Genomic DNA, 26,304 nt, shown 5'->3' on the forward strand with positions numbered 1-26,304 from the left:
TATGAAATGAAAAGCAGTAAGAAGTGCCACATTGCACTAAATGTTTTACTTAAACTTTTGTAGCTGACCTATTATCTGTGCTGTATTCAGTTAGAAAAATTTGAAGAGGTAGTTGTGGTTGAATCTTACTTTTGCAGACCTCCCAGTCAACGCTGGTTACATTTTCCTAGGTTGTTTGGATGGTTTTTTGGTGGTGAATTTTTTTCCTTTTTTTTTTTTTTAACCTCTCTTGCTATTGCATTTCCTCTCATTTTGCCAGTTCTGACTAGAGACCTAAACTCCCTGCACTTAGGCAACAAATTAGTTTTGTGCTCCATCAGGATATAAAAATAGTTGTGTGTGGACTGCCTTGCTATGTCCTGATTGGGTTCAGCTCCAAGCAGGGTAAAACCATTGATGAGGAAGTACAAAAGTGCATGGAACCCACCCTGCCGTTACTTTTATACCACACTTCCATGAGATTTGTTGAAAGACCATGCTGCAGCCTTCTTCCTTTGGTGACCTCCAGACTTAGCAGGTAAATCACCCTTCAAACACACAAGCAAACAGGCAGAACTGTGTGTCTGTAATAAATTAATGGAAAACTCATTTTATTTTAAACTTCATAAAAGCCATAATTATAAATATGACAGACTTTTAAATGAACAAACACTGCTATGGATTACAAGCAAATGAACAAGCTTTTTCCAGTTACTTTTCTGTTGGAGCTCTTAAGGGATTCTGAAGTGTAACATGATGGTAGCTGCCTCCATGGGTATAAAAATAAGCCTCTGCTGTATCAAAGTATACGTGATCACTTCAGCTGCCCTGATATGAGAATGTATGAAGCAAATGTTAACCTAGGAATTCTGCTTCTCTTTGGTATTGTCAAACAATTTAAATGTCCTTTTTGAAACAATGAAAACCTCTACTATATGTACACAAACTTAATTCTAAATAGCTGGCTGTTCAAACACCACGGAGATTGTGTGGTTAAGTGCATAATTACTGTACAAAATAGTTACAGGACGCTTGCAGTGTCATGGGGCAGATGGGATAGAAGCTGTTGAGACCGTTCATCCGTGGTACTACTTCTCACTGAATCTGAGAATTAGGGATTGGATTAACCAAGGTCTAACCTGTGTCTTCCTGAAAAAAAATAAACTAGGAGGGGTGTCTCAACCTGAGCTATAAACAGCAGCATCATGGGGTCTTGTATGGAGCTTTAAAGTAGCATTTTTAAAGGAATACACAGAAAAGGCTTTGCAATGCATAAGTAAAGAGAACGTTAAAACTTCTGAAGAGGCTATATCCAGTTATTCCTCTGCACTGCTGACAGAGAGTTAAAAGTCATTTCTTTGTAGCAGTCTTCCCTTAATGAATCAGAAAATGTGTAAATCCTCTTAAAATCCCTTACAGCAACTGGCCTCCATTTCATCAGTTACCCCCTCATCTGTGGCTCTAGCCATAGTTCAGAACTGTACCCTGTGTGACAATCAACTTAGGAATACAGGATGCTTGCTGAGGCCTTGTATTTCAATGTTTAAAAGCTTGAATTGTATGTTTAGAGGCAGAGAAGACTTAAGGATCAAGAGGTGCATGACTGTCTAACTGGAAGTAAAATAACAAATACCTCTGTTGGGCAGCTATTTAAATTTTTGCATGCACAGGTCTTATTCCTTTCCAGAAGTCTTGCTGCATAACCCAGCACCTCATGTTCTCTGTCATGGATCAAAAAATGCTAAACAGTATAGGGGAAAGAAAAGCTTAACTTAGACTGTGGCCTGAAGTTCTCTTAAAATCTTCACTTTCCAATAATTTTCCCAGATTTATTTGTGGAAAAAATATTAAAATGCATATTTGACAGAAAATATTAAAGCAAATCATAAACGCTTACACTACAGTTTTTCCTAAGACAAAATGGCAAGAAAACTTCGTTGCAAAATCAATTTGCCACAACCAGAATCTGTAGACTAGAATTTATAAGGATATTTTGTAGTTCCTCTCAAATAGTCCACCTGAGTGTTCTGTCCTATATTTAAAGGAAATGCACAGTGATGGCATTCTAGTAGCCTATGCAGGTGCAATATTTGAACAGGATTTGTTTTATATTAATAAGATTGACACTTGTCTCCATTTACGTACGGGATTTAAGATAAGCCAAATCCCCTGACTGTTCTGTATATGTAAGAATATCAGCACATCCTGTTTGGGACAGGATACTTTGTCCTTAATGCCAGACAGTGAGTATATTTCTTGCTTTTAGTTCAGTTTAGTTTTAGTTCAGCACAGTATGGAAGCTGAGCCTTATGCTCGTTTGATGCAGCATAAGCTTGGCAGTAGCTTGTACTCAGGGGGAAAAAGAAAGAAAAACTCCTTCCTGCCGAGTAGAAACCAACGACTGAAGAACAACAACAGATTTTACTGTAGGCAAGTCTACCAGCTTGATCTCAAACAGCAGAGTATGTGCAAGAACTTGGTACTGAAAGCTGGCAGTTCTGGCATCTGCATTTTGTACTGCCAAAAAGATACTCAGTTGGAACTTCCTAACGACCTCTAACGTCACAGGTGATAAGATACATGCAGGACTCCACTGCGATTCTGGTTTAGCATGAGCTAAAAACTTCACAGAAATCTGTAGGGAAAATGTGAGCTGAATGAACTTTTCATTTTGTAGGGATGAAGCAGTCCTTGACCCATACTTCAGAAGCCAAGGGGTAACTACAATGAACCTAATCTGTTTCTTTGCTCAGCTTGTGCCCGTGCAGAAACTTCCCTGCAAAAGAAGGTAAGTCACACTGTGACAAACCTGTCCCAAATTTCCTATCCCAGATGGCTTTTGAGAGAACTGCAGTCAGAAGGACATATTTTCAAAGGCATGAGCTATCAGTGCCCTTTCAACACTAGACACTTGTTAAGCAGCTGTCTGATGAAGGAAACGAAGCAAAAGAATCTTGTACTTTCTGGAGAGGACTAATAGCAGACCTCTGTGGGAGTAATTTTGCCCACAGATATTTCTGGTGCTCCTGCAGAACGTGTGCTCAGTTTCCCAGTGGGCAAGTGACACCTGTGCTCTAAAGCAAGATTTAAATGCTACCTGTTTTGATTGGAAAACTGGCAAACAAATGTGAATGGCAGCAAAATTCCCTTGGCTGTTTTAAAAACATCCTCTCCCCCAGCTGTCAAATATTATACATTTTGTAAAAAAGACAAAATTTAATGCATTTCAGGATTTGAGGCAGTTGGTATTAAATTGAAAACTTGGTTATCTTGAATCCTCTTTAGATACAATGTATATAGATCTAGAGGAGGAGCACATATTGGAGGCTTCTAGAAAAATCTCATTCTGCATTAATCCCACTTCCATTATTTTCTTAAAAACTCTAACCCTGCTTCTGTTGATGACAGTGGTCAAGTGCTCAATTCATCCATTGGTTTCAACTTACAATGAAAAAAGTACCTTTCCAAAGATGCCTGGTATAATGGAATCAGCAAGTGCATTCCCTGCAGCTGTGGTTTATTAGCAGGAGAGGCTTAACTAATCCTTCCCTATAGGCTGAATACTTATAAAAGTGATGAAAATAAAACGTTTCTTTGCTGGGTTTCTGATGGTGGGCAGTTTCCCATCTCCCCACCAGCAATTGAGACTGTGGGGATCTTCAGATGAAAATCTTTCACACCTGCTCCAGGAAGTCTATGCTGCATTCTCTGTATGCTGCTGCTGGATAACCCCCTGTCCTTACTGCTTATCAGGATCAAGGTAGGTCTGGCAGCTAGTAGGAAGAAAACCACAGAGAACCTCGTGCTGTTTTATGTACTAAAGTCACACAGATATGAACTAACAGTTCTCAAAGTACATGTAACATGAGCGAAGCTCTTAGAAATAGTTCCTTTACTCCTATATACATATTCCAGATAAGTTGGCGTGTGGACTACTACATGCTCAGCAGTAGTAAATTTACATTTAGAGGTGATAACCAGTTCAATGCTGAAAACATTCAATATAGCAGCACAAATATGTAGTAAAAGCTATTTGGTCCTGAGACTGAATAAGCAGAAATACACAAGAATATTTTTTCTTACATGTTTACTTTTAAGAATAAAATCTTTAACCCATATACCCTGTATTTTGGGAGAAGGGAATTTCGATGTTAGTTTTTCTCCTAACTCACTGGACTTTGATTCAAAGTGTGGGAAAATTGCAATAAATTGAGTTCTGCTGGTTCATTTGAATATATGCATTTTAGCCTATTCTCAAGCCTGTTGAACAGTGCTCCCTCCAGTACCATAGCAGCAAACCCCACAGCTAACTGCCTACCACCAGTAAGTGGCAATCAGTGATTCCATGCTTTTGGCTATAACTTAGAATGTAATTTTCTTCTGTGCATATGTGTAGGAAGGGTTATTCACCTGTTCTCAGCCTATAGGACAGATCAAAAGGACCTCCTTCAACAGTACTGCACAGATATGTCTCCTCACTGCAGCTGGGACACCTTAAGAGGAGTAGTACTGTTAAAATCTAAGAAAAAAGGACCCTCTTGTTGAGGCAGGAATGTGGTGGGGATAATGTTGTAAACTCCAGCAAGTATGTTCTCCACTTCCAAGTAGCAAAATCCACACCTATGATAAAGAAAACTACCTGTTAGAAATAAGATCTGAAGTATTTCAAACCTCTGTACAGATTCCATTGAGTATTATTACCTGTAGTCACCACTGCTCTTTTTGTGAAAGCCATAGGAACCAGGATCTCCTACTGTTGAGACGGTGACGAGTTCAAAGCCAACGCTGTATTGCCTGCAAGTAACATGACAGACATCATGTATCTGGGTCATCAGGATTACCACAAAGAGGGCTATTTATTAAACCCTTCACAGTATAACTGAAAGACGTCTAAAAGTGTTGTCACATTTGTGACAGAAACGTCAAGTCAAACTTACCATGATACGAATAGTGAATAGGGAGACAGAACACAACTCAGGTCTGGAACTAGACTACAGGGAAAATGCCTGCTAGAAGCCTGCCTCTGCATTTAAGCGGACTTCAAGTAGTTAAACTTGTGGAGACACACTCCTGTGCCATGTGGCACAGATCCTAGGGTGTGATCTGATTGCTATGGGAGGACTCAGTGTCAGTGATCTCAGCGGAATTTCTCATGTTGCAATATAACTTGGGACACTTTGTCTAGTACCTGTTAACACATGTGACAGGCATCACTGCCACTGCTGTTCAAACTACCCAAATATGATCTGCAAGTACAGAAAAAAATGCATACAAAAAGCTGCTCAATTCATGGAACAGCACAGCCACACCTCTGCACTCCACTTCATGAGAGGAGTTTCCTCAAAGAGGGGAGGATGGATAGAAAAGTGCTGCCATTTTGTGGGCCCTGCTGTAGAGCTTTGCAAAAGATAAACATTTAACTGCAGTCAGGAGATGTTGCTATTCAGAAGCTCTGAATACTGGTATTTTGAGGTAATCATTAATTTTGCCAAAGGAATTTGACCTGCATAGGTCTACTTCATAGGACATTGAGATTCAATACTTCTCCTGGCCTGCTAGTGGTAGAGTAAATGCACTTTCAGAGATATTTGAGATCTTGTAAGGGTTTAGTATCCTGCACTGTAGCTGTACTAAAAAAGAAAAGGAATTATGATCATAATTAGTTTTAAGAGGGAGAAAGAACCCTTTATACCTTCTTCCCTTCTGTGCAAGGCCTAGCTCTGCTCAGACCCCAAAACTATAGAGAAAGGAAGGCTCCTGCTTGCCTTGTAGGTCAAGGATTTCTTTCAGTAGTAAACATGTAGGTTTAAAACACTATTGATGGTGAAGATAGAAACGTAAAAAGTATTACATTCAAGCCAGCTCTGATACCTTGTTTTCTGGATTTTCTGTGAGCTCCCCACCCTCCCCCCAAGAGGACACTGACCAAGCTTTATCTTTAGCTGTGTTGATTCATGCTTATGCTCTACAAACCTCGGTCCCCGTAGTTCAATTAGCAATGGTCCATTCTTGTCTAGCTGGATCTGATAAATGGGGTTATTTTTGTAGGTGTCTCTGAAGTTTCCACATCCTCCGGCACTGTGACCTTTCCACTGTCCATTAACCTGAAAGAAGTCAAAAGTACAGAAAATACATCCTGAGGATTTGTATTGCTTATATAAACACACAAACAAGAGCAGAGACTCCTCTCACTTTAGAGGTCACTGACTTTAGTAAGCTCTCCTAATTTTTAAAGAGAAGTGAAAGACCTTTTTAAGTATTCAGAGTTTCACTGCCGTCCTCCACCCCCCTCGATCAAAGCCTTACATCCCTTGGAAGAGTACTGTACTTTTTCAGCTTATATTACATAAGTAACAAGTGACTGTTTCTGACTATGACAGATCTATATTCCCATCTATCCTATGCCTGCTAGACTATGCAGGTTATTTTTCTTTTGCTCAGACACTTCTCTGTTGGGCTAAATGAGAAGCAGCAGTGATACAGGAAGTACAACAGTAATGGTAGTGTAACCTTTGCTTTTAAAAATTGCTGCCTCCAGCCCTGTCCATCACCTCTCTGCTCTCTGAGAACCAGCACTGCAGTGACAAGATAACCATAAGGATAGATTTTGCAAGGACAAAGACACATGAGGAAAATTGCTGCTCAGACTTTGTGAAACAGGCCATCTGTTTCCAAGTTCCTCCTGCTAGTCTTTAAACTGAAAGGTTAGACTTGTTAAGACATGCCAGGCATTCACACAAATTTATAGCTGAGATCCATTTCTCCTGTTACTTCCCTCCCCTTTCTGTCAAACCAACAAGGGGCAATGTTTTTCCTTGTGATTTAATTTTTTTATTCAGTGTCTAAAACCCTCAAACACAGCAAGTTTGGAAGCAAGGGGGATTTCTCCCCCTACCATGGTGCTACCCAGGAACCTAAAACTCTGTGTGCTGTTAAGCTTTCCAGCCCTTTTCTACCTCTGCTACACTTAATTCCGGGAATCACACTAGGGCTTGGGAGCTCCAGAGGTGACCACTTGACTCGAGCATAGGACATCTAACAGAACTTTCTTTTATGGGTAAACTTGGAACCAGTTCTCTGCTTGCTTTTAAATGTGATGACTGCTAAGCAAACATAAAAGATGCATTAAAAACAGACAACTAACTTTTTGTATTTAATCTTAAAGACAGAGTTGGCCTTGGATAGCTAGAACATGCTTCTTTTTTTTTTAATACTAGACAGACATCTTCAAATAATTAACAGGAGGTTTCCACATATTTAATTTTCTTTTGAAACATATTACAACATAAAACAGATGTTCTTCCTCAAACATTCTTCCTTTAATGCATTTTTGATCTCTTAAAGCACTCCCTCAAAGTAAGCCCAGTTTTCATAAGCTATACAGGAAAATGATTGCTTGGAAGAACTAAGCAAATCATTTCACTGTTCCCAGGAATCTCTCTAGTCACTCACCATTCTCCAGAACAGGCTAGCTTCAAGGGGCTGTTCCAGAAATAACAGCTGGTATGGAACACTGTCTGAACTCGAGAGCCTTGCTGCAAGCCAGCGTGTGCCCCTGACCACACAAAGTAATGCAATCCTTGGCTTCAGGCACAAGTGTCCTAGAAAATGGACTGTTCCACTGTGGCTCAAGCTCCCTTGTTTCTCTCTTCCTGAAGAAGTTACTATTTGAACAGAAGACTTCTGATTATAGTAGATTCCCCAGGGTGTGCATGGTAGTACAGAGCTAAAGTTAAGAGCTGCTGGCTTATTCTTTCTTGGGGGTAAAATTGCTAATATATGAAAATACATGCAAGTTACTTTATCCTGTGAGCTCTTGGCTATATTTATACTTCAGCTGAAGGTGTAACTGCAGCTCACATTGACAGCTGAAATATGAACAGCAGCTGGCCCCAAAACTGCCTGGGCTTCTGACTTAATCTCAGTCAAGTTTTTCACTCTTGCCCCTGTTGCTGTACTTTTGGGGAGCATTTCAACATGAAATGTACCATGGGTATATTGCTTTCATCCTGTTTGGCAATGGGAGTGCTTATCCAAATGGTGACAGACCTTTGAGATGTCTTTGCAAAATTTAGGAACTGTACGTATTGTGATATTGCCATCTTAAGTATGTTTGTCTCAGTCTTGCTATTGTGCCCTTGGTTTGACATTGCTGATTTTGTCCCATCATGCCAAGAGTTTTCCCAAGAAAATCATGCAATTCTCCCAAGGGGAGACAATAAATGCTTTTGTGGGGTTTTTACTCTGTAGCATTACTAGCACAGTCTGACCTCTGCAGAGAGATAACTTACTAGGGTACAGGTTCTAAAGGCCAGTCTATTCTACAAAGGCTTTGCAGAATGTCTGCAGTGGCACAGCTGCAACCACACACTCTGCAGTGGAGGAGGAGAAGTAGTATAAAAATACATTTAAAAACCTTGTACATCTCAAATATGGAAAAGCCAAACCAGAATTATTATCCAGTGACCCATAAAATAAAATGTTTCTTTACCCGCTTGGAAATGGTGTAAGGTGTAGGAATCTTGGAAAAGGTGAACTTGCACAAGGAGTACACCTGTGTTGTAGAAGAAGCAGCAGGTCACACACTCACCTTGCACTTTTCATATGAAATCATGACAAATTAAAAAAAAAAAGAATTGCTTACACAACATTTTTAGATACTTATTCACTATATGCCCATATTACCTATCAGATGATCCTGTGTCCAACTCAAAATCCTGAATAGTGCTGGGACTAACAAGTCTACTTAGTTTTTATTTAAACAAAAGGCAAAATGGAAACATTATTTTTAAGTGACAAAAAGAGATATCTAGCATTGACCATCACCTGACTGAGCAGTTAGAGAAAAACCCAAATACTAAGTCCAAAGACTTAGAGAAGTAAAAAAAAATTTAAATCTTAACTGGGATCTAAAATGGGCATATTTTGGATACACAGAGAACCAATAATCTCCCTGTACACAGATTTTTTTTATTCTAGGAAATAGGAGTATTTTTCAGCTGATTTCATTACTGAAATTTCATTGCTAAACGCATGCACGCTGTTTTAACTACAAACAGAGAACCTTATCAAACAGTTCATCCAGAGGTTCTGCTCCATCATTCATAGCCTCCCTCCCCAAAATAGCAATACGAACCCAGAAGTACACTTTTTAATCAAATTTAAAAATAAAGGATGTTTTTTTAGTTGCTTACATTCATTATAAAACCAACAGCACATACCCTGATGGTGTAATGGATAGTGTTTTGTTTCTCATACTGGGACACCACTAAGGTAAATGTATGGGGCCCTGGAGAGGTCAACTTTATCTTAGTCAGATAATGAGGACTGTTGATCCGAATACCATCGATATACGGAGGAGGATCAGCTGAAAAAGAAAAGGATGAACACTCTTCCAGATCAAAAAATCCCCCACCTTGGTAAACTTCTACAAAGATTAGACTGTGAACAGACCTGAGTGCTTTCAAAACAACAGAGCCTCAAGATTTATAAAAAGGACATATAATCCTAAGAGCAACTGCTTTTTTCAGGAGAGGTACATCACACATGACAGAACAATATTCTGCACTTGAAAAGTACGCTTAAATCCCAAGACCTGTAAGAACTGCTTATCTATGCCTCACCAACATCACAATTAAGACCTACATGTGATCATGTTGAAATTTCACGAGAAAGACAAGGAATGTTTGAGCACTCTTTAAAAAATCTCTGAGGTGTCTGTTCCTTCTCTGTTTGTTGGACAGTTCCAGAATGCATGCTGCCTAAATCTTTGGCCACTGGGTAAACAAGACTTAAAACATGTTCTTTTGACTACATCACACACACTTTTTCTCTCTCTCCCCAAATCCTTGTGATCATTACACAGATGTAGTTGCATCCCAGTACCAATCCACATGTGGTACTTAGAAACATCCTAAATGTTTGCTTTTACAATTAGACAATGTAATTTCTTATTTGGTCTCTAATTGGTTCTTTCCAGACTTCTTTTAATTTCAGTGAAGCAGGACCAAATCTAACGAATTACTTCAACAGGCCCAGGATCAGGTCCTTTTATTTTCTTCCACAAAGCAACATGTGAGAGGGGAAAGGATTAATATAAAACAATAAGAAGCTTAGGAATGGGAAATCTCAGCCTTGCTGCCAAAGGATTAACCTGCTTTGTTCTGATCTTATTTTAACAGATGGTTAAAAATAATACTGCAGCTTGACCAATCTATTTCCATGGAAAAAGGTTTTAAACAAGTTTGAGCTCATGAGATTAAAAGTTTTTAAAAGAGTTTGGATAGCAAGACAAAACATATGAATCATTCAGTTCTTGCTAGTGATCCTGCTAAGAAGACTGTCTCTTTCAAGCACAGCAGAATTCCCTCCACTACACAATGTGTTTGGTTTGCCCACTTGAGAATGTTTTCAGTGAGACACATAAAATAAGCACTGCTGCAATTACTAGCAAAACCAGAAGCAAGTCTTGGGCTGTAAGGAGAAGGAGACGCTTTAACAAAATCAGCTCTTGCAAAAACAGGTGATGATTTGGTCAGGTCTCAACAGATGCTTTCAGCAGAAAGACAGCTTGGATTCTAGGGAAATTGGTCAGCAGAGTTCACTGAACAAGACCAGATGTGAACAATGCAACGCTTACCAGCATGTCTCAGCCTGTGTTTCAGATCTGCTATCTGTCTTGAACTAAAGCATACATGGCTTTTTCCCAACTACAGCAAAGCTCCAAAATCCAAACCCTTTCTTCTCAAGGTGAGTAGAATCTGACGTATAATGACCAAGACTGGTATTTTGATAAAATTTGAACATAAAAGTATTTTTCTTAAATATTCCTGGAAATATGTTGAAGTGTTCACCAGAATCTCATGAGCTTGCTTAGGTACTTTATTAAGCCAAATTCATAGAACAATTAACCTTGATTATTTTCATTTAGTGGAAGCTGCAGACCTTTAAATAATTTCACAAATGTAGGAAATAATTATGCTATCAGAGAAACAGAAGTGCAGCATCTGTTCCCTCTAAGCATTAAGTACTGCCACTGCAAAATAAACAGAAAAATAAAGAAAATGCTGCAGCAAAATACGTGTCAGCAGGACTATGTAGATCTCTTAGTATGCTTCCAACATGTAGCTTATTCCTTCAGTGTAGACTGTTGAAGGTGATCAGAGCTAAACAACTATTTAATAAGATTGACCTCTTAGTGAGGCATCTAGTGTTAAAGCAAAAAATGCCTTTCCTCTCCACAAAATTCTTTGTAATTCCTCATTTACTTATAATATAATTTTCTTGACAATTAAGGTACACTAACCTGGATAGTAAACTTTCTTGCCATCAGTCTTGTACACAACCATTGTAATGAATTCCCGATTGTGTGCAAAGTCATCCTATAAAAAAACCAACCAAACACAAATCAAGCAGAGTTGTACATTTCTGTGAAACAAAATTAATGCTTCATCAGAGATAAGTACACATTCTACCATCCCTTTTGATCACCGCACGATATGACCTGATATTTATATTTACTGAGATACCCAATGCAATTCTTTTTAAAATGCCTGAAATAAATAAGCTGCCACTAATTTAACCTATTCAGGCCCCAGGATTCAAAGTTACTTCAGAACCTCTATGGTGGAATAGAACCACTTAGCTCAAATGTTACTCTGGGTCTATTTCAGTTTTAGATATGTGTACCTGCTGAATTTAAAATTTATACATACACACACAGGCATACACACCTGAACATGAAACATGACTAGTAATGTACCAATAACAGAAAGCTTTACAGAAAGGTTTACAGAATAAGCACCCAGCACCTTGTCAGTGATGTGCCTGCTGAGCAGGACCCAGACGGCAGCACCACCCTGTGGACACTGCACTTCCAGCTTGTACTGAGGATTGTTGGCCAGGCTGTAGGCATCCTTCACCGGGCCCTGCTTTGCATCCCAGGTACTGAAAGTGATACACACACGGTGTTAGATGAGTAAGAAACTAATTCACACTTTGAAAGTAACTCCAAATCCTACCTATACAGAGAGCTATCAGTAAGAAGCCTAATTTTCTACTGGAATCTATGACAGTGGTTACAGAATACAGTCTCATCAGAAGCATTTATCTTAGAACATTGTTTTATAAATGAGTTCACTACAATACATGTATGATAATAAAAAATGCTAAATACAAACAGACTGGTCACAGTCAAATCTCAGAAAAAACCGAACTGTAGCACTAAACCTGCATTAAATGGGAAAACTGTGGTTTAAACAGATTTTAAAATGGCTTTTGGTGGTCTCTTTGCAAACACATGCTTCTTCTTTCCAGCACCCCCCATGTTATCCATGCAGGAATGTCCTGGGAAGGTGTCCTGAGGTGTTTCCCATTGGACTTTGTTAACCTCTTCTTGTGATTGGGTGTTCCTGTAAGCCCCTTGAGACTTCTAATTGGTTACTCTGTGAATCCTCCTACACCCTATAAATGTAACATCCCCCACAATAAACTCTCTCTTGCCTCCTCTCCATCTCCCTGCCAGCCATGGGGCCACGTGCGGGGATGGGGGGGGCGGGGGGGGAGGGGAGGGGGAGCACCTCTCCCCTCCAGGCTCAGGGCCTGAAAAGACCCCTGAGAAACCCCTGGAGTTCCCTTTCCCCATCCTTCAAAGCGTCGCAATGGTTCTTCAGATGGAAACGGAACTAGAACTGGGCCGCCCCACGCCGTGGGTGGGGAAAGGGGTCCAGACCGAACCATTCAGGGAGCCTGAGCTACACATATATTATAGTCATGATTGCATACACCAATATTAAATGAAAAACATCTACACTCTACTGTAACTGCAGAAATCCATCTATAAGCTATGGTTAGTTCCAAAAGCTTGCCAAATTTTTTCATCCAGTTTTTTTATTGAGGCAATTTTTATTTTAAAATTTGATCTGTTTCACGTCTGGAAGGTTGCCCTGTAAAGATCTTTGAGGTACCCTACTGCAGAATCTGCCTGGTGCCTCATGAACTATTGAGACAAGGAAAGTACAATCTGAAAAAATAAAAAGTGCTGATGGCTGAATGCAAAGTGTGGCATACTGGAAACAGAAACATATAAAGCTATTCCTAAGTCTCAATGACCCTCCCACATTTTTAAAACTGAACAGTATTTGTGGAAGGCTGCATTAACTAAGCTTCAAATTATCACCATCATTACTCCACTTTTTATGACAACTACCAGTGTGCTAAGGCATTTCCCTACACAGAGGTATGAGAATCACTAATGAGGACAGACAAACCAATAGGTGAGCTTTGACATTAGCATACACATTACCTCATCTTACTACATCACCACAGTGTATTTTAGAAATAATTGGAACACAAAGATAGAAGAAGCCTTTACAGATAAGCTCAGCAGTCACACTCTGGATGAAGGAGCTTGTGCAGAGCTAACACAAGCAGAAGCAGTTGTGGAAGCAGTGGCAAAGTGCAGTATAGTGGAGTGGAAAAGCAAAGAAACACTTGCTTTCCAAAACCAAGACACAGATACACACACTTATCCTCAAACTGTGAGACAAAAAAACTGAGTGTGATGGATATTTGGTAAGAGATGGGTATCACATTCAGAAAAAAAAAATCAGCAGCAAGGAAGATTACTTATGATAGTTACAACTGGTAAAAACCAGAATTGGTTAAACTACCCTGACTTCAGTGAACACCTGTGAAGACAACACATGCTGCACAGCAGACTTGCAACTGGCCAGAAAAATTAATTCCAAATAAAATTGAGGTCACTCAAGCACTGTCTGGTCACTGCTTAGAGACAGACTGCACAAAAATCTTGATTTCTATTCCAATAGATGTGGGACTGAGGTCAGAATCTGATTATGCAGTCTTAGGTCCACAGCAACATCACAAAGGTCACTGGAGCTTCAACTCTGTTACAGAAGTAGTCAAGAAGAAAGCTTGGGCTGAGAATTTAAAAGTGCAAAATCAAGCTCAAAAGAACATGGTTGGAGTTCAACCTCCTAGCTGTAACTAGGAAGAATGGAAGGAAGGAAACACCTATTCAGAACACTTACTGAGATTTCGACACAAAAATTTTATCTTTTGGACCAACCTGTGAATACATGTAGATTCTTTGAAAAGACTTGGGTTCCAACTCAAATAAATAACATCATAGTACTGGCACAGGTCCTCCCAGGAAATCCAGAAAATGCCTAAAAAGGAAATGCTGTTATTGTTTTCTTAGCAGATATCTTGATTTTACTTGGTTTTCAAAAGTCTCTTTCTGGGCAAATGATACAGCTTGTATTAGCCAACATTTCTGCAAAACTTAGTTTGCAGAACTGCATTGCCCAAATGTCTAAATTTAAACAAACAATTTAAAGCAAAAAAAAACAAGTTAGTCTCTGCTTATTATCAAGAACTTTCTGAAGCTGTCAGAATGCCTTTCATTCTCAAGCACTAAGCAGAAGGTGGGAGAGGATCTGTTGCATTGAAAGAGACGTCATTAGGTGATTCTGACCTGCCTTTCCCTTTCCTAAGTTTCTGAAAACAAAAAAGACAGTCAAATGGGTTCCTGCAATTCAACAACATCCTTCAGTAATCATCCAGCACAATCAAGTATTCAATCAACATATGAGTATGTTTGAATGTATTTCTAAGATACTTCATCCAATGCCTATGTCACTTGCTTTGGCACCCTGAATTTGCTTCACCTTTACAACACCTTCACCTTTGCTTCTCCCTTACAACTTCCTTTACAACATAGCTCCCTTAATTGCAAGCTCCTGTAACTCCAGCCAACAACAGTGCCTGCAAAACAACAGATTCCTAATGGAATGAACTCTTAAAATGGTAACAGCCTTATAATTCAAGTCTCTGACATAGGCAGCTGCAGATCTTGCAGCACTAAAAAACAGTCATAATAGCTACACACAAAAAGTAAGACCAGAGTGCAACTCCAGTTAGAAGGAGCAACTCCATTAAAATTACTAATGTATTTTTATATAAGATTTTAACTGCTAGATGTTACAAACTACTTACTAAAAGAATTGGTAAATAAATAATGAGCTACTCCCTCATAACTGTCACAAAGCCAGGGCTGCTATTCTTATATTTTAATAAAAAGTTTTCCTTATGCATTTGCATGAGGCTTATCAATAAATGCTGTAATTTAATGGATTTGGATGTATACTGTCGTAGAAACAGAGTGGCACTGAACAAAAGGGCTCCCTCATAGAGGTATCCAGACAGCAACTAGGATACAGTAAAAAGCAGAAATCTCTTTCGGAAAGTAAAATGCAGCTACTGTAGAATTTCTAAACTACTGACAACCTGCCCTTCCACCACCAAACCCACACTGACTTTCCAGATACTATACTCTGCTGCTCCCTTAGAAAGAAGGGACAACACTGGGCATCATTCCAAGTGGTTTCTCTGAGCAGGGACATACTAGTGCCACTGTCTCAAAGATGGATCTCAATCTAATCTTACAACCTGAAATACAGTGTATATAATTAATATATCTATAAACAAATCTTCAATGTAATGCAAGGGGGAAAGAACCCACTTACCTCTAGTACAGGCAAGACTAATTTAAATACTGATTACAGTAAGCATGCTGTATGTATTTGCTAATGTCACAGGGAAAACCCCAAAGAAAGTCCAATGATGTATTAAAAAGCATGTTCTCTTTGCACTGAACTCCCCCACACTCAGACACTGAGACAGCAACACATAAGCAAGAAGGTACTTTCTTGTCAGTGAATTTGAGATATATTTAACAGTCCAGATTACTTAAACCTCACTCAAACCTGAAACAACAGATTTAGATACAGAAATACTTCCTAAACATTTGGACTATTTAATTCATAGTATTTGTTTTATTCTCCTTGTGCTTAAGCATTTCTTTCCACCTTCCTACAAGGATACATGACAAAGATCTGTATTATTGGAAAAAATAGTGAATTCTCAAACTTTATTACCATTATCTATTTTCTGAGCTGTTCTTGGATCAAAGTTCAAGTATTTTTGTAAATCTGGGGTCCAATTTCTTGTGTCATTTTCACTGTATCGTCCCTTCCAACGTAAGTGGCTCCAGGGATTTTTCAATTGAAGAAATCTAAGTCCCTAAAGAAATATAAAATAAAATTCATCTTGTCAGGGTAATTTTTACATATTCAAGGTATTTTTTATATGGACCAATAGCTAAAGAAGAGACAGCATCATTAAGTTTTCTGAAATTTCCCAGTGGAGACCGAGACAAAATACACTATATTAGCCATTAGAGAAAAAAATCAGTAGCTGCCCACCTAAGGTAAACCTAGAAACCCACTGGAGTTTTCAAACAGGCATCTGAAAACATGTTCAGTTTTATTTGATACCTTATATTCTCTTATGTCCAAGACTGCATATGCATGGGTTGGAACTAAACCCCATTTTTCTCCTTCCTCTTCAGACATCACCCCTGTTGCTGTGGTAATGAGGACATCTCCCTTGTGAAATCTGTTAAAAAAAAAAGCGAAAAATATCTTAATTAAAACCTTGCAAGTTGCAAACTAACATTTGCCAGAGACTGTTACAGTACGTTTTTAGACTGTCCATTAGCATGCCTGTGGTTTTTAGTCAGCAGAAATCACTCCTGAAAAAGCTTAAGAAAGTGGAACTATTTTTCTTTCAGAATTAAGTATAGATTTTTAAGTGAAAAATTATTTTTTTAATGTAACTTCATATTTTCATAAACAAAATTCAGCATTTATCAACCTGAAGTTCAACCTGTGTCACTTTTTAAAGATACTCTTCACAGATCTTCAGCTGAGCACAAATGTGGTTTCATCGACACTTAGCCAAGCACTGCACATAGTAAATTAATAATGCTGTCACACCCCCAGGATTCTGAAGGTGCTTCCCAAAACCTGAAGAATGAGTTCGTGCTTCTATACTTCTATACTCAGTGTACAGGGTCACTGGGCTACGGATCAAAACATTTTCAGTCTAGCACAGGTAAGCAATAGTGATGCTATAATGGCTAGATACCATTCTAACTGCAGTCACACCTCCAAATTACAGTGCTGGAATATCTGAAGAATTGTTGACAGTCATCTAAAAAGCTCCTAACCAACTGAAAAAGCACTGTCAAAAGAGTCATGCTCTTCTATCATGAGTGCAGATGTTTCAGTCAACAGAATAACACCCCTCTACTGCACTGACATACATAAGAAACTGGTTGCACAAAACCATTTTGAAAGAAATCCAAGTATTTGATTGCTGCCATTTATAAATTGCAGTTATGTCTTTCACCACAAGTAGAATCATTTAGTTTGGACCTTTAAGATCATCAAATCCAACTGTTACAGTAAGTCTGAAGACCAATATTGCAGTTTTGATAGATTTTTGCTGCTACTCCAGGACACTTACTAATGGGGTATAATCTTGTGATATGATTAGAAATACTATATTATATCTGCTTGCTAAGGACAGCAGATAAGTGCATAAGTTCCGGGGAGCTGTGTGAGAACAACTTTCAAACACTTGTATGTTAGTTCCAAGCTGCTCTTCTCTGACTCTGTGTTCTATTTTCTTCATCGAGAAAAGGGCTACTATTTTTTTTCTTCATATGTAAAGAATCAAAATTCCACAATATTTTGCTCTTCTGTTTTATCAAAGCCACCAATACCTCAATTTTTCTTCTTCCACAAAGTATATAGAGATTTTATAAAGCACAATTTGTAGCAATACCAAAATGCTATCAAAGGATCTGTGATGACTGTACTGCATTTACAGTGGTAATGCACCTACTACACAGCAAGCATTTTAATTACTTAGGAAAGAAAAAACATCTACCTCTGATAAAGCATTCTGAAAGTACTGTCTTTATTGAAAGCTTGATTGTCAGAGTGCATAGCAATTCTTTCAGGTATCCAACCAGTCAGTGCATGGAGATCAATATTCTGAAAAGCAAATATTCAAAAGAGATCAGAACAGATCCATCAGCATATGACATCTTATAAAAATGCCTCAAAAGAAATCAAGTATACGCATGTTACAGTACAACTCTACACCTAAAAGGCTCAAGATAAAGACTAACAAAAAATTCTTTGATTAGATAAGGACAAGATTTCCAAGTTGATTAACAAAAACAAAATAAAACAAAGAAACAAACAAAACCCCCCAAAAAAACAAACCAAAAAAACCCAACAAAACCCCAAAAAAATCCACAACCACCCCCCTCCAAAAAGCTGGAAATTTCAGAGTAACAGAAGCATAAAAGAATCTTCAGTCACACTCATTTGTGTGACGTGTTCTATTTATTTCATTGATTCACAGGCTCTTAAAGCACAGTCTCAAAAGCAGTATATATGCATTTTAAATAATTTAAGTTTTACTTTAAGGCTCAGGGTTTGGTTTTTTTATTCTTTTTGGTAAAGCTGACACTGACATGTATTTCCATAAAAAGATGCTTTAATCTCCCAACTCCTTGAAACATTGCTTATTCCTTTTCTTTTGCTTTTTACTCCTCAAAGCAAACGCAGACACTCTAAATGCTTGAAGTGTCGATAACCAGCACTGCTGGGTGGGAACTTGAGGAATTACAAGTACAAGACAGCCAGTAAGTAACCCTGATTACACAAGGAAGCTAGAATACAGTGGAAACCAGAGGGGGTGGGAAGGGTGGAGATTAAATGTCACAAGTCAAGCTATTTTTCCAGATAGCAAGTTAGAGAACAACAATGAGAATAAAACACATCTATTCTCACCAGCTTCTGTCCTTCAAAACAAAGCAGCCTGACACTGACATATGCACAGATAAAAATGTGTGCTACATTTACCCCTTACACAAAGCCACATTTGTTCCATAATAATTTTTCAAGGGGTGATGATTACCTAGTATACCCTCCAAGAATGTGATTAACTAAAATGTGAACAGCACCATGAAACGAAAAAATATACTATTAAAATTTTAAAGAATTTTAAAGTGAAATCAGAAAGGCTTCCTAAGTAACAAATTAAGATTATAAGGGATACTCACCTCAGTAAACTGTCCCTCTTTGAAAGAATAATTTGCATGCCAGTTTAGCTGCAGTACAATCAGTGACTGTTTCTTTAGTAACCACATTATAGGAACCCGATACATATTTATGTAGGTGAGTGGAACAATCTGATAAACAAACTTGCACAGATCAAAGTACTTGCTCCCTCCATATACATGTACTGAATGACTAGCCCGTTCCTTTCCTAGCTGACTCCATTACCTAATGAGGGAGAACTGCCCTATTGAGTTAGAAACCAAAATCAACAGTATTGATATGGGCAAAGAAATTTTATGACTTCACCCACCACTTTCATCTAGGCTTTATATAAAACACATGTACTTCCCACCCACAAGTGTCAATAGTGCAGTCTGAGAACTAAGATTAACTCTGACCATCAAGATATCTTGCTTATTCTACTTTGCTAGAATAATTTCCTTAAGTACAGCTAAGAATATTTGAAAGAAAGAAACAAAAAAAAAAAAAATTAAGAAAATGGCAAACCCAATACTTGTCTCCCCAAGCAATTCACTTTGATTACACTAGAAGGAAATTATTTGACCCAATATTATCTAAGTGGAATTTCTTCCTCTAAGAAATAATCTCATACTTACAGAATTTGATCCAGGAAAATCATATCCTCCCATGACCTTCATGTAAGCCTTTTCTATTAGTGACACCCATAATTCATTCTTATTATTAGAATAAGAGCAGAGAAGTTCCCCACTATGATCAACAGGTAACTGGTCATCTATAATTACCTGTTTGAAATGAATGAAAAATCATCATAAACCTAATAAAATAATTTGAAAGTGCTTAGGAAATAAACCAAACTCCTCATTAATACACAGCTTCTCAGATACAACCAGACCTGACCATTATTCTCACATGTGAACACCTCTATCAATTCTGCAGTGGTTTGCCCAAGTGAAAAAGAAATTCTGTTGCTATCTCTGACTTGCACTGGCCCAACTGAGTGTCCAGTGATCGGCTGCCTCTCTTTCCCCTATGTAAAATAGGAATGATGATAGTACAGTCTTATAAAGTGTTTAATATCTATTGCAAAAGGTACGTGCAAAAACATTCAGTGTAATAACAAGCATAAAAAAGTAAAGAAAAGCTAAACAACATTCCTCAACTAATTAGGAATCAAGAGCATGGACTGTGCTTGGTAGCCAGCAGAAAAATAAACATTTATTTGTCTATAAGGAAACAAACTGTGTCATATCACTTTCATAGCCTCTACTTCCAGATTCAAGTTTCTTCCCTCTGAAGAGGGAAAACAACTCATAGCAGTAGCTGTTACAGTATTAACATTTCTTCCTTATATTGGGTAGCATATATTCCTCATTATCACAGATTGTTCCTGCATACTTGTAGTGGTATGAGACAGTTTCCCTGAACAGATTTTCAGTTTTATGTTGGCATTAGTCCATTACATCCAGGCTACCAACACAGCACATTTTCTGTGCAAAAATGAATAATCCTTTTCATAGAAGAGCAAATGGCCATTCATCATAACAAAAGGAAGCCATTTTGGAAGGGGTAATAAGAGCAAGGCAAACACGTAAACGATACTTTCCTGAAACATTCAGATTCCAGAATTTTGCAGCTTGAGGACTTCCTGACCCAGAGGTTATATCTTAGCAATTAAGAGCCTTTGACGAATTTTGCCTTACTCCCCCACCCCCATGAATATGCTCACTCTACTTCTCAACTCCCCTAAACATTCATCAGACAATATAATGTGCAACAATCAGCACTACTATTAAGTATTATATGAAGAAATACATTATTTTATGTCCTTATTTATTGTGCTGAAAAGAAAATTAAGTTTTTTTGTCAGTTTAAAAAGTTCTGTGTTCAGGCATCTCTTCTCCTTACTAAAAATCTGCAGTTGAGTTACTCCTCTGTGGTCATTCCATATCTATACTCTTCCTGGATGTCTCCCTCTGTACCTTTAAATTCTGTAACTTCCTTTCTAAGATGGGGTGGAAAAGTGCACACTCAATTCATAAATATGGGATATGTAGTTTTGTTCCTCTTTGGTTTTCATAATTCTTTTAAGTGATATAAGGATTTTTTTGCTATGCAAGCACTTCACAGTGAAGCAGACCACGCCTTTAAAATACATGACTTAAACAGTAATAGCACTAAGTCTCCCCAAAACCATTTACCTTTCTAGGTACACCATTGATATGAAGCTTCACCATGTATTTACCACATGGATTATACTCTGGTTCCCCTTTCTTATTCTGAGGGTAAATTATACTGTTAATAGAAAAAAAAAAAAGAAAAAGAGGAAATTGTGACAAATTACTTGGCTGATAACAAGAAAATTGGGATTTAACTAGGATTAACACAGCTTGTTTCTGGAATTTACATTTAACATCAATATGGAATTTTTAATGAAAGAGCAACTCAAATTTAAAGTAAAAAATAATCATGTGCAAATAGGTTTTATTTTTCAGGCTTTGCTTTTCCTGCAGGTTTCTGCTTAATATAGTAGCAAAAAGAACATAAGTAACCTAATTGTTTCTCAAACAGAAGCAAAGCAAAGAAAATTATCTTACTATTAAACAAATGGTATTTACATATCTGTAATATCATTCAGGCAAGTACTGTATTTATAAGTTAAACATTTGAAGGAGAAAGCAGTGCAGAACTCACTGCTCTTGAAAACACCAGTTCTAACGAGAATAGCTTAAAACAAAGCAATCCAAGAACATTCACACACTGGTCTGGCAAGGGGCTCCCATCAAAGTCCACAAAACCTATAGCAAATTTATCATGGGATGCCCAACGAGTGGAACTGAGACAGTTTTGTTAACATTAATTCTACAATGAGTTGCAATGAAACTATGAAGCATTATAAGTAAAATTTCTATTAAAAAAATCCCAAACAAATAAAAACCCCTTCCAAACTATTCATTATTCCTTGAAGCAGATCTAAGTTAAACGCCAGTGTCTGTACACGTATCTATATGTAGTTGGCTCTCCTCTTAGAAGTGCTGAAACCACATGAGTCCGAGGGAGATGAAGGTGAAACAAATGCTAGTTTTTACTGTGCACAAGTGTCACAGAACATCTTGCAAAAGCTTGGCAGTATTAAGTCTGGAAAAACCTTAGAAAGCAACAGCTACTTACCTCGTGATCAATTTTTTGTTATATCTTCTTTCATATGCTGCACTGATAGCTAGTGATGCCACGAAAGAGCAATCTGACACTATTGTCTACAAAGAAAAGAAAACCAGTGAGGACATTTACTAATAACTCAAACACTGAAAGATGAATGCAGCGTATGGAGGGAAGGAAAACCATCAGTTAGTAATTGCCTTCAAAAAGGAAAGCTTTAAATGAAGAGAAACAAAGCCACTACTAAAAAGGCAGGACGTGTATGCTTGTTCAACACGGGTCCCCTACAAAGCAAACCAAAGTTAGAATTACTAATGACAATCAGAGGCAAGCACAGATACCTCAGCATGCATTCACACTTACTCCTTCCTCCCAAATACCATATCCAAGGGCATAATCTCTTACAGATTCCAGAACAGTTTGGACCATCTGCAATTTAACACTAAGATATGTCCCTGTTCTCAATGGGCCACTCTGCTTCCCATCAAATAAAAATTTAAAGATCTTGCTCATTATTTTTCCGATGCAGTAAATGAAGTGAGCAATTTGCTGCAGAGTACACCTTGCCTTTTTCATACTACCCTTAGCACTATTTCTGGAAAACAGGATTTTCAGCTGGAAATCAAATTCTAATTTTCACTGTCACTGCTAACACCTGTTTATTCTTGTGGACAGAAACCTTATGGAATCTGAAGTGATACTATTTATTTATTTATTTAACCTCATGAGGGCCAAGGAATGAACTCTCACATTTGGGGATTCCTTTTTGAACAAGAAAGTTCCCTGGGAGCAGCACACATTTTTCTTTAGGAACAATTTACCTGCTTTATGCTGAAACTTGATACAGTGTAGATCATGGTAGGGTTATTTGTTATGTCATCTGGTCGCACCCACTTGGCAAACATTGCTTTCTGTTTGGGAGATAATGGTAACTTCCCGCATTTATCACTAGATTTAAAAGAGGAAAAAAAAGTAGAAATAAATCAGTAGCAGTTTAGAAAAGCTTCTCATGGTTTGACCAATCCTATTTATGTCTGATAGGTTGTGAAAAATATGTACAGAACAATTAAAAAGCTGTAAAACAATTTCAAAGAACATCACTTCTAAGTGTGTGATTTTTAGAGGAAAAAAAAATTAAAAATATGAAATAAAACCCAGGAGTTTCCTTCATAAAAGACTGAACAGAAGGGAATTCCAAAAAGCCACCTACACCAGTAGAAACTCAAATTCTGCACTTTATTTGAATATGATGAACCTAATAATAAAAACTTTCTTTAGTTTTGAAAATTGAGGCTTGTTTGATTGATAAGCCTTTAGCAAAAAACTGGGAAAAAACCCAAAACAAAATGAAAAACCAACCCCAAGTGTCTTTGTCTGTTATGGCTGTGAAATCTTGACATATTACTATTGCTCATGAATGAAGGTCTAGCAGTTAAATATCGCTCTTCCTCGGAACAGTCCTTTACAGAGGAAACAGCTACCACCCTCAGTTTACAGGTAACTGACACAAAGGGAGCTAAACTCTGTGTGGAGCAGAATCAGATAATGGGACCAAGTTACCAGCCCAGCCCAATATTCCAAAAAGTCAAATATAATGTTGTCCTTATAGGCCTGAAGGCACAACTGCAAAAGCACTATACAGCAAGGTCAGCCTACAACGAAGTCTTAAGTTCAGAATGGAAGAAGGAAGTGGTAGTATTTAAGTATCTCTGCCTGAATTATGATTAAAACCCTACCTTAGCAATTTTAATCTCCTAAAAAGAAAACACGGAAATACCAAATATGGGAAAGTTTTGAAAATAAAAACAAAAGTGAAGTTCAGAAATTGAACCATACTTACGAAAAAGGCATAGGGAACGCAAAACGTTCCCTCAGATCGACACTCATGAAAGGTACATATTCAATGCCATTAATTTTTGAAGTCTTCCTGAAAGTCATAACAAAAAAAATGTAGTTACAAACCTATCTATCATCTTTCAAAGACTAAGTTCCAAAGGTTATAGCAAAAAAATCAGTTTTTAAAAGCTAACAAAACAGTGCTTCTGAAAACTAGACAACTGTTTGTTGAAACAAAACTTGAAATCGATGTATTTGATAGTTTTAAAAATTCAAAATTTAGGCTAAAGGTTTTATGGATTATTTGTAGCTTATTCCACCTATAATAAAAATCTAAGCAAAGATAACTGGATGCAACAGAAGCCACAGTCCTACAAAATATTATGCAACCTCAATTTCCAGTGCAGTTGCTTAATTTATGAAAACACCTCTGTACTTTGGCTTCTCAGAGCCAGATCTCTCATGAACTCATTTTGGAAAATCTTCAACTTACCTGAGCACTTCAATCTCCTCTGCAGTGTATCTCTGACCTTGAGGTTCACTAGCTTGTACTGCTCTGATTGTCTGTGGTTTATCATTTAAAGAAAAATCAGGTCCCAATGGGAAGAACGTTCTCACTGGCTGATTTGGTTTAGCTGCAGTTGACTTTTCTTTCTGAGATGACTTTGACATAGATTCCTTCAGTGCCTCTGCTCTAAAGGAAATAAAAATGCATTTTACTTACAACAATGATAAAAACATAGTTACAGTTCAACTACTGATTTTCTTGGTTCATGTTCCCACATATATTACATGGAAAGAACAAATGCCCAATTTGTTCACCACTTTCCCTAAAAGAACCCCAAAATCTATTTCTGATGCTGGTACTTTACTTTTCTGTTCTTGAATCAATTAAAAGATAGCATTTCCAACTCACATAAGCTACTTTTGGCAGAACTCATTAGATTTGTATTGCCTCTAAATTATGCAAATAGGAGAATTTGTGTAAGTGTTCATTATCTGGAATCTCAAAACAAGATCACCGAAACACAGAGAGAGAAAACTGATTTGCACCCTCTCATACCTTCCAGATTTACTCTGGCTAGCAGCTGCAATAGCAGTAAAAACCCACAGGCATTCTCACAACCCAGCATTTCACCTGCCTGAAGACTGTGTATTCAGGAGCCACATTTTGTTGTTGCTGCATTAAGTTGGTGGATGGTCACACACATGCAAAATACTGCTTTCTTTCTGAACACAGACCGAGCAGTGCTAAAAACCAGCTTATACTGAAACTTTGCCCAACAGAGGCCATGATTCACCATCAAAGAGCTGATTTTAGAAGAGGTATATTGAACTTAAACTTGTGCAAATTGTTTCAGACAGACACTTTATTACACATATATCATGTAATTAGATTGCTTTTGTCAAGATAAGTGTTTCCCAGTTTCCAAGCCATCTTCCTCATGAAGGAACAGTGACACCTTAACTTCATGCTGGCTTCAATTCAGCATTTTTATAGAAGCTCTGATATATATCTCTGAATACTGAAGTACTGCATTTGTTCGACATTATACACAGTCCTTTCCTAATTCTGCATGTCCCAAGATTCCCAGAGGGTTGGCACAACAGCTGCTACATTCAGCAGTGTAGCAGCTGGCAGCTAGCTCCAAGGAGAGGTCTGTGGGAGCTTGGTCTACCCAGAAACCATACAGACATGCAAGAGTGAGAACACAACTCAGAGGGTGCACTTAGACCTGACAGCAAGTATATTTACTAACATTAGCAGTACTCACCTATCCAGTGCTTGTCGAGCCAGCTGTTTCAGTTTGGACTGGAGGCCTGCTTCTGAAGTTTCAGTAGCCTAAAGTACAAAATAAAAGCAAGAAAAAACAAAGCTACACATTGAAAGAAACCCAGCATGTTTTAAATGCTCAGTCATAATTCTAGATTACACTGAAGAGTAACTAGCTATTTTTTCCAATTCTATTTTTAAATGAGCAAATATGTGGGGCTTGTAGGGTTTTTGCTGTTCTTTTTTTTAAATCACATCATAAAAACCATATGAAGTATGTAAATATCATTTTGCTGTTCTAGTGAAATGTTCATAGAATGGAAGTCATGTTTAAAATTCTTCAGCATGGGAAATATAACATACAGAAAAAAATTTACCAGAAGAATTAACTGTATTAAAACACTATGGGCAGAAAGAACACAAAACCAAATGTAACATACACTACTGAGGCTGGATGTGTTCTCATTCTTTTCCCCAAATGAGTCAAAAATAATCAGGGTAACTTAGGAAAAAAAAATACATTTTTGAATGTTTACTTTCATAAAATACAAACTAACAAGACAGATGTGCAAGAAC

At 37.8% G+C, this 26,304-nt stretch overlaps 1 protein-coding gene across 5 annotated transcripts in view; it reads right to left on the reverse strand.

Moving 5' to 3' along the window:
• Positions 1-573: 573 nt before the first annotated feature.
• The window catches only part of CAPN7 (calpain 7), a 33,770-nt gene continuing 8,039 nt past the window's right edge, over positions 574-26,304 (reverse strand). For 3 of the 5 annotated variants that reach the window (XM_027659352.1, XM_027659354.1, XM_027659355.1), the window contains 18 exons: positions 25,730-25,797; positions 24,448-24,648; positions 23,959-24,045; positions 22,940-23,066; positions 22,131-22,216; positions 21,161-21,254; positions 19,598-19,744; positions 17,797-17,903; positions 16,338-16,458; positions 15,939-16,083; positions 14,069-14,168; positions 11,790-11,925; positions 11,285-11,360; positions 9,201-9,346; positions 8,471-8,533; positions 5,953-6,083; positions 4,681-4,773; positions 574-4,599 (listed from right to left, as the gene is read on the reverse strand). In XM_027659352.1, the coding sequence (XP_027515153.1) occupies positions 4,455-4,599; positions 4,681-4,773; positions 5,953-6,083; positions 8,471-8,533; positions 9,201-9,346; positions 11,285-11,360; positions 11,790-11,925; positions 14,069-14,168; positions 15,939-16,083; positions 16,338-16,458; positions 17,797-17,903; positions 19,598-19,744; positions 21,161-21,254; positions 22,131-22,216; positions 22,940-23,066; positions 23,959-24,045; positions 24,448-24,648; positions 25,730-25,797 (2,073 nt within the window). In that variant the 3' untranslated portion in view covers positions 574-4,454. The remainder of the gene's footprint in view (positions 4,600-4,680; positions 4,774-5,952; positions 6,084-8,470; positions 8,534-9,200; positions 9,347-11,284; positions 11,361-11,789; positions 11,926-14,068; positions 14,169-15,938; positions 16,084-16,337; positions 16,459-17,796; positions 17,904-19,597; positions 19,745-21,160; positions 21,255-22,130; positions 22,217-22,939; positions 23,067-23,958; positions 24,046-24,447; positions 24,649-25,729; positions 25,798-26,304) is intronic. The other 2 variants (XR_003530312.1, XM_027659353.1) reach the window with 2 other exon arrangements.

The sequence above is a fragment of the Corapipo altera genome, unplaced genomic scaffold (assembly GCF_003945725.1).
Source record: "Corapipo altera isolate COAL_440 unplaced genomic scaffold, ASM394572v1 44b, whole genome shotgun sequence".
Classification (NCBI taxonomy): Eukaryota; Metazoa; Chordata; class Aves; order Passeriformes; family Pipridae; genus Corapipo; species Corapipo altera.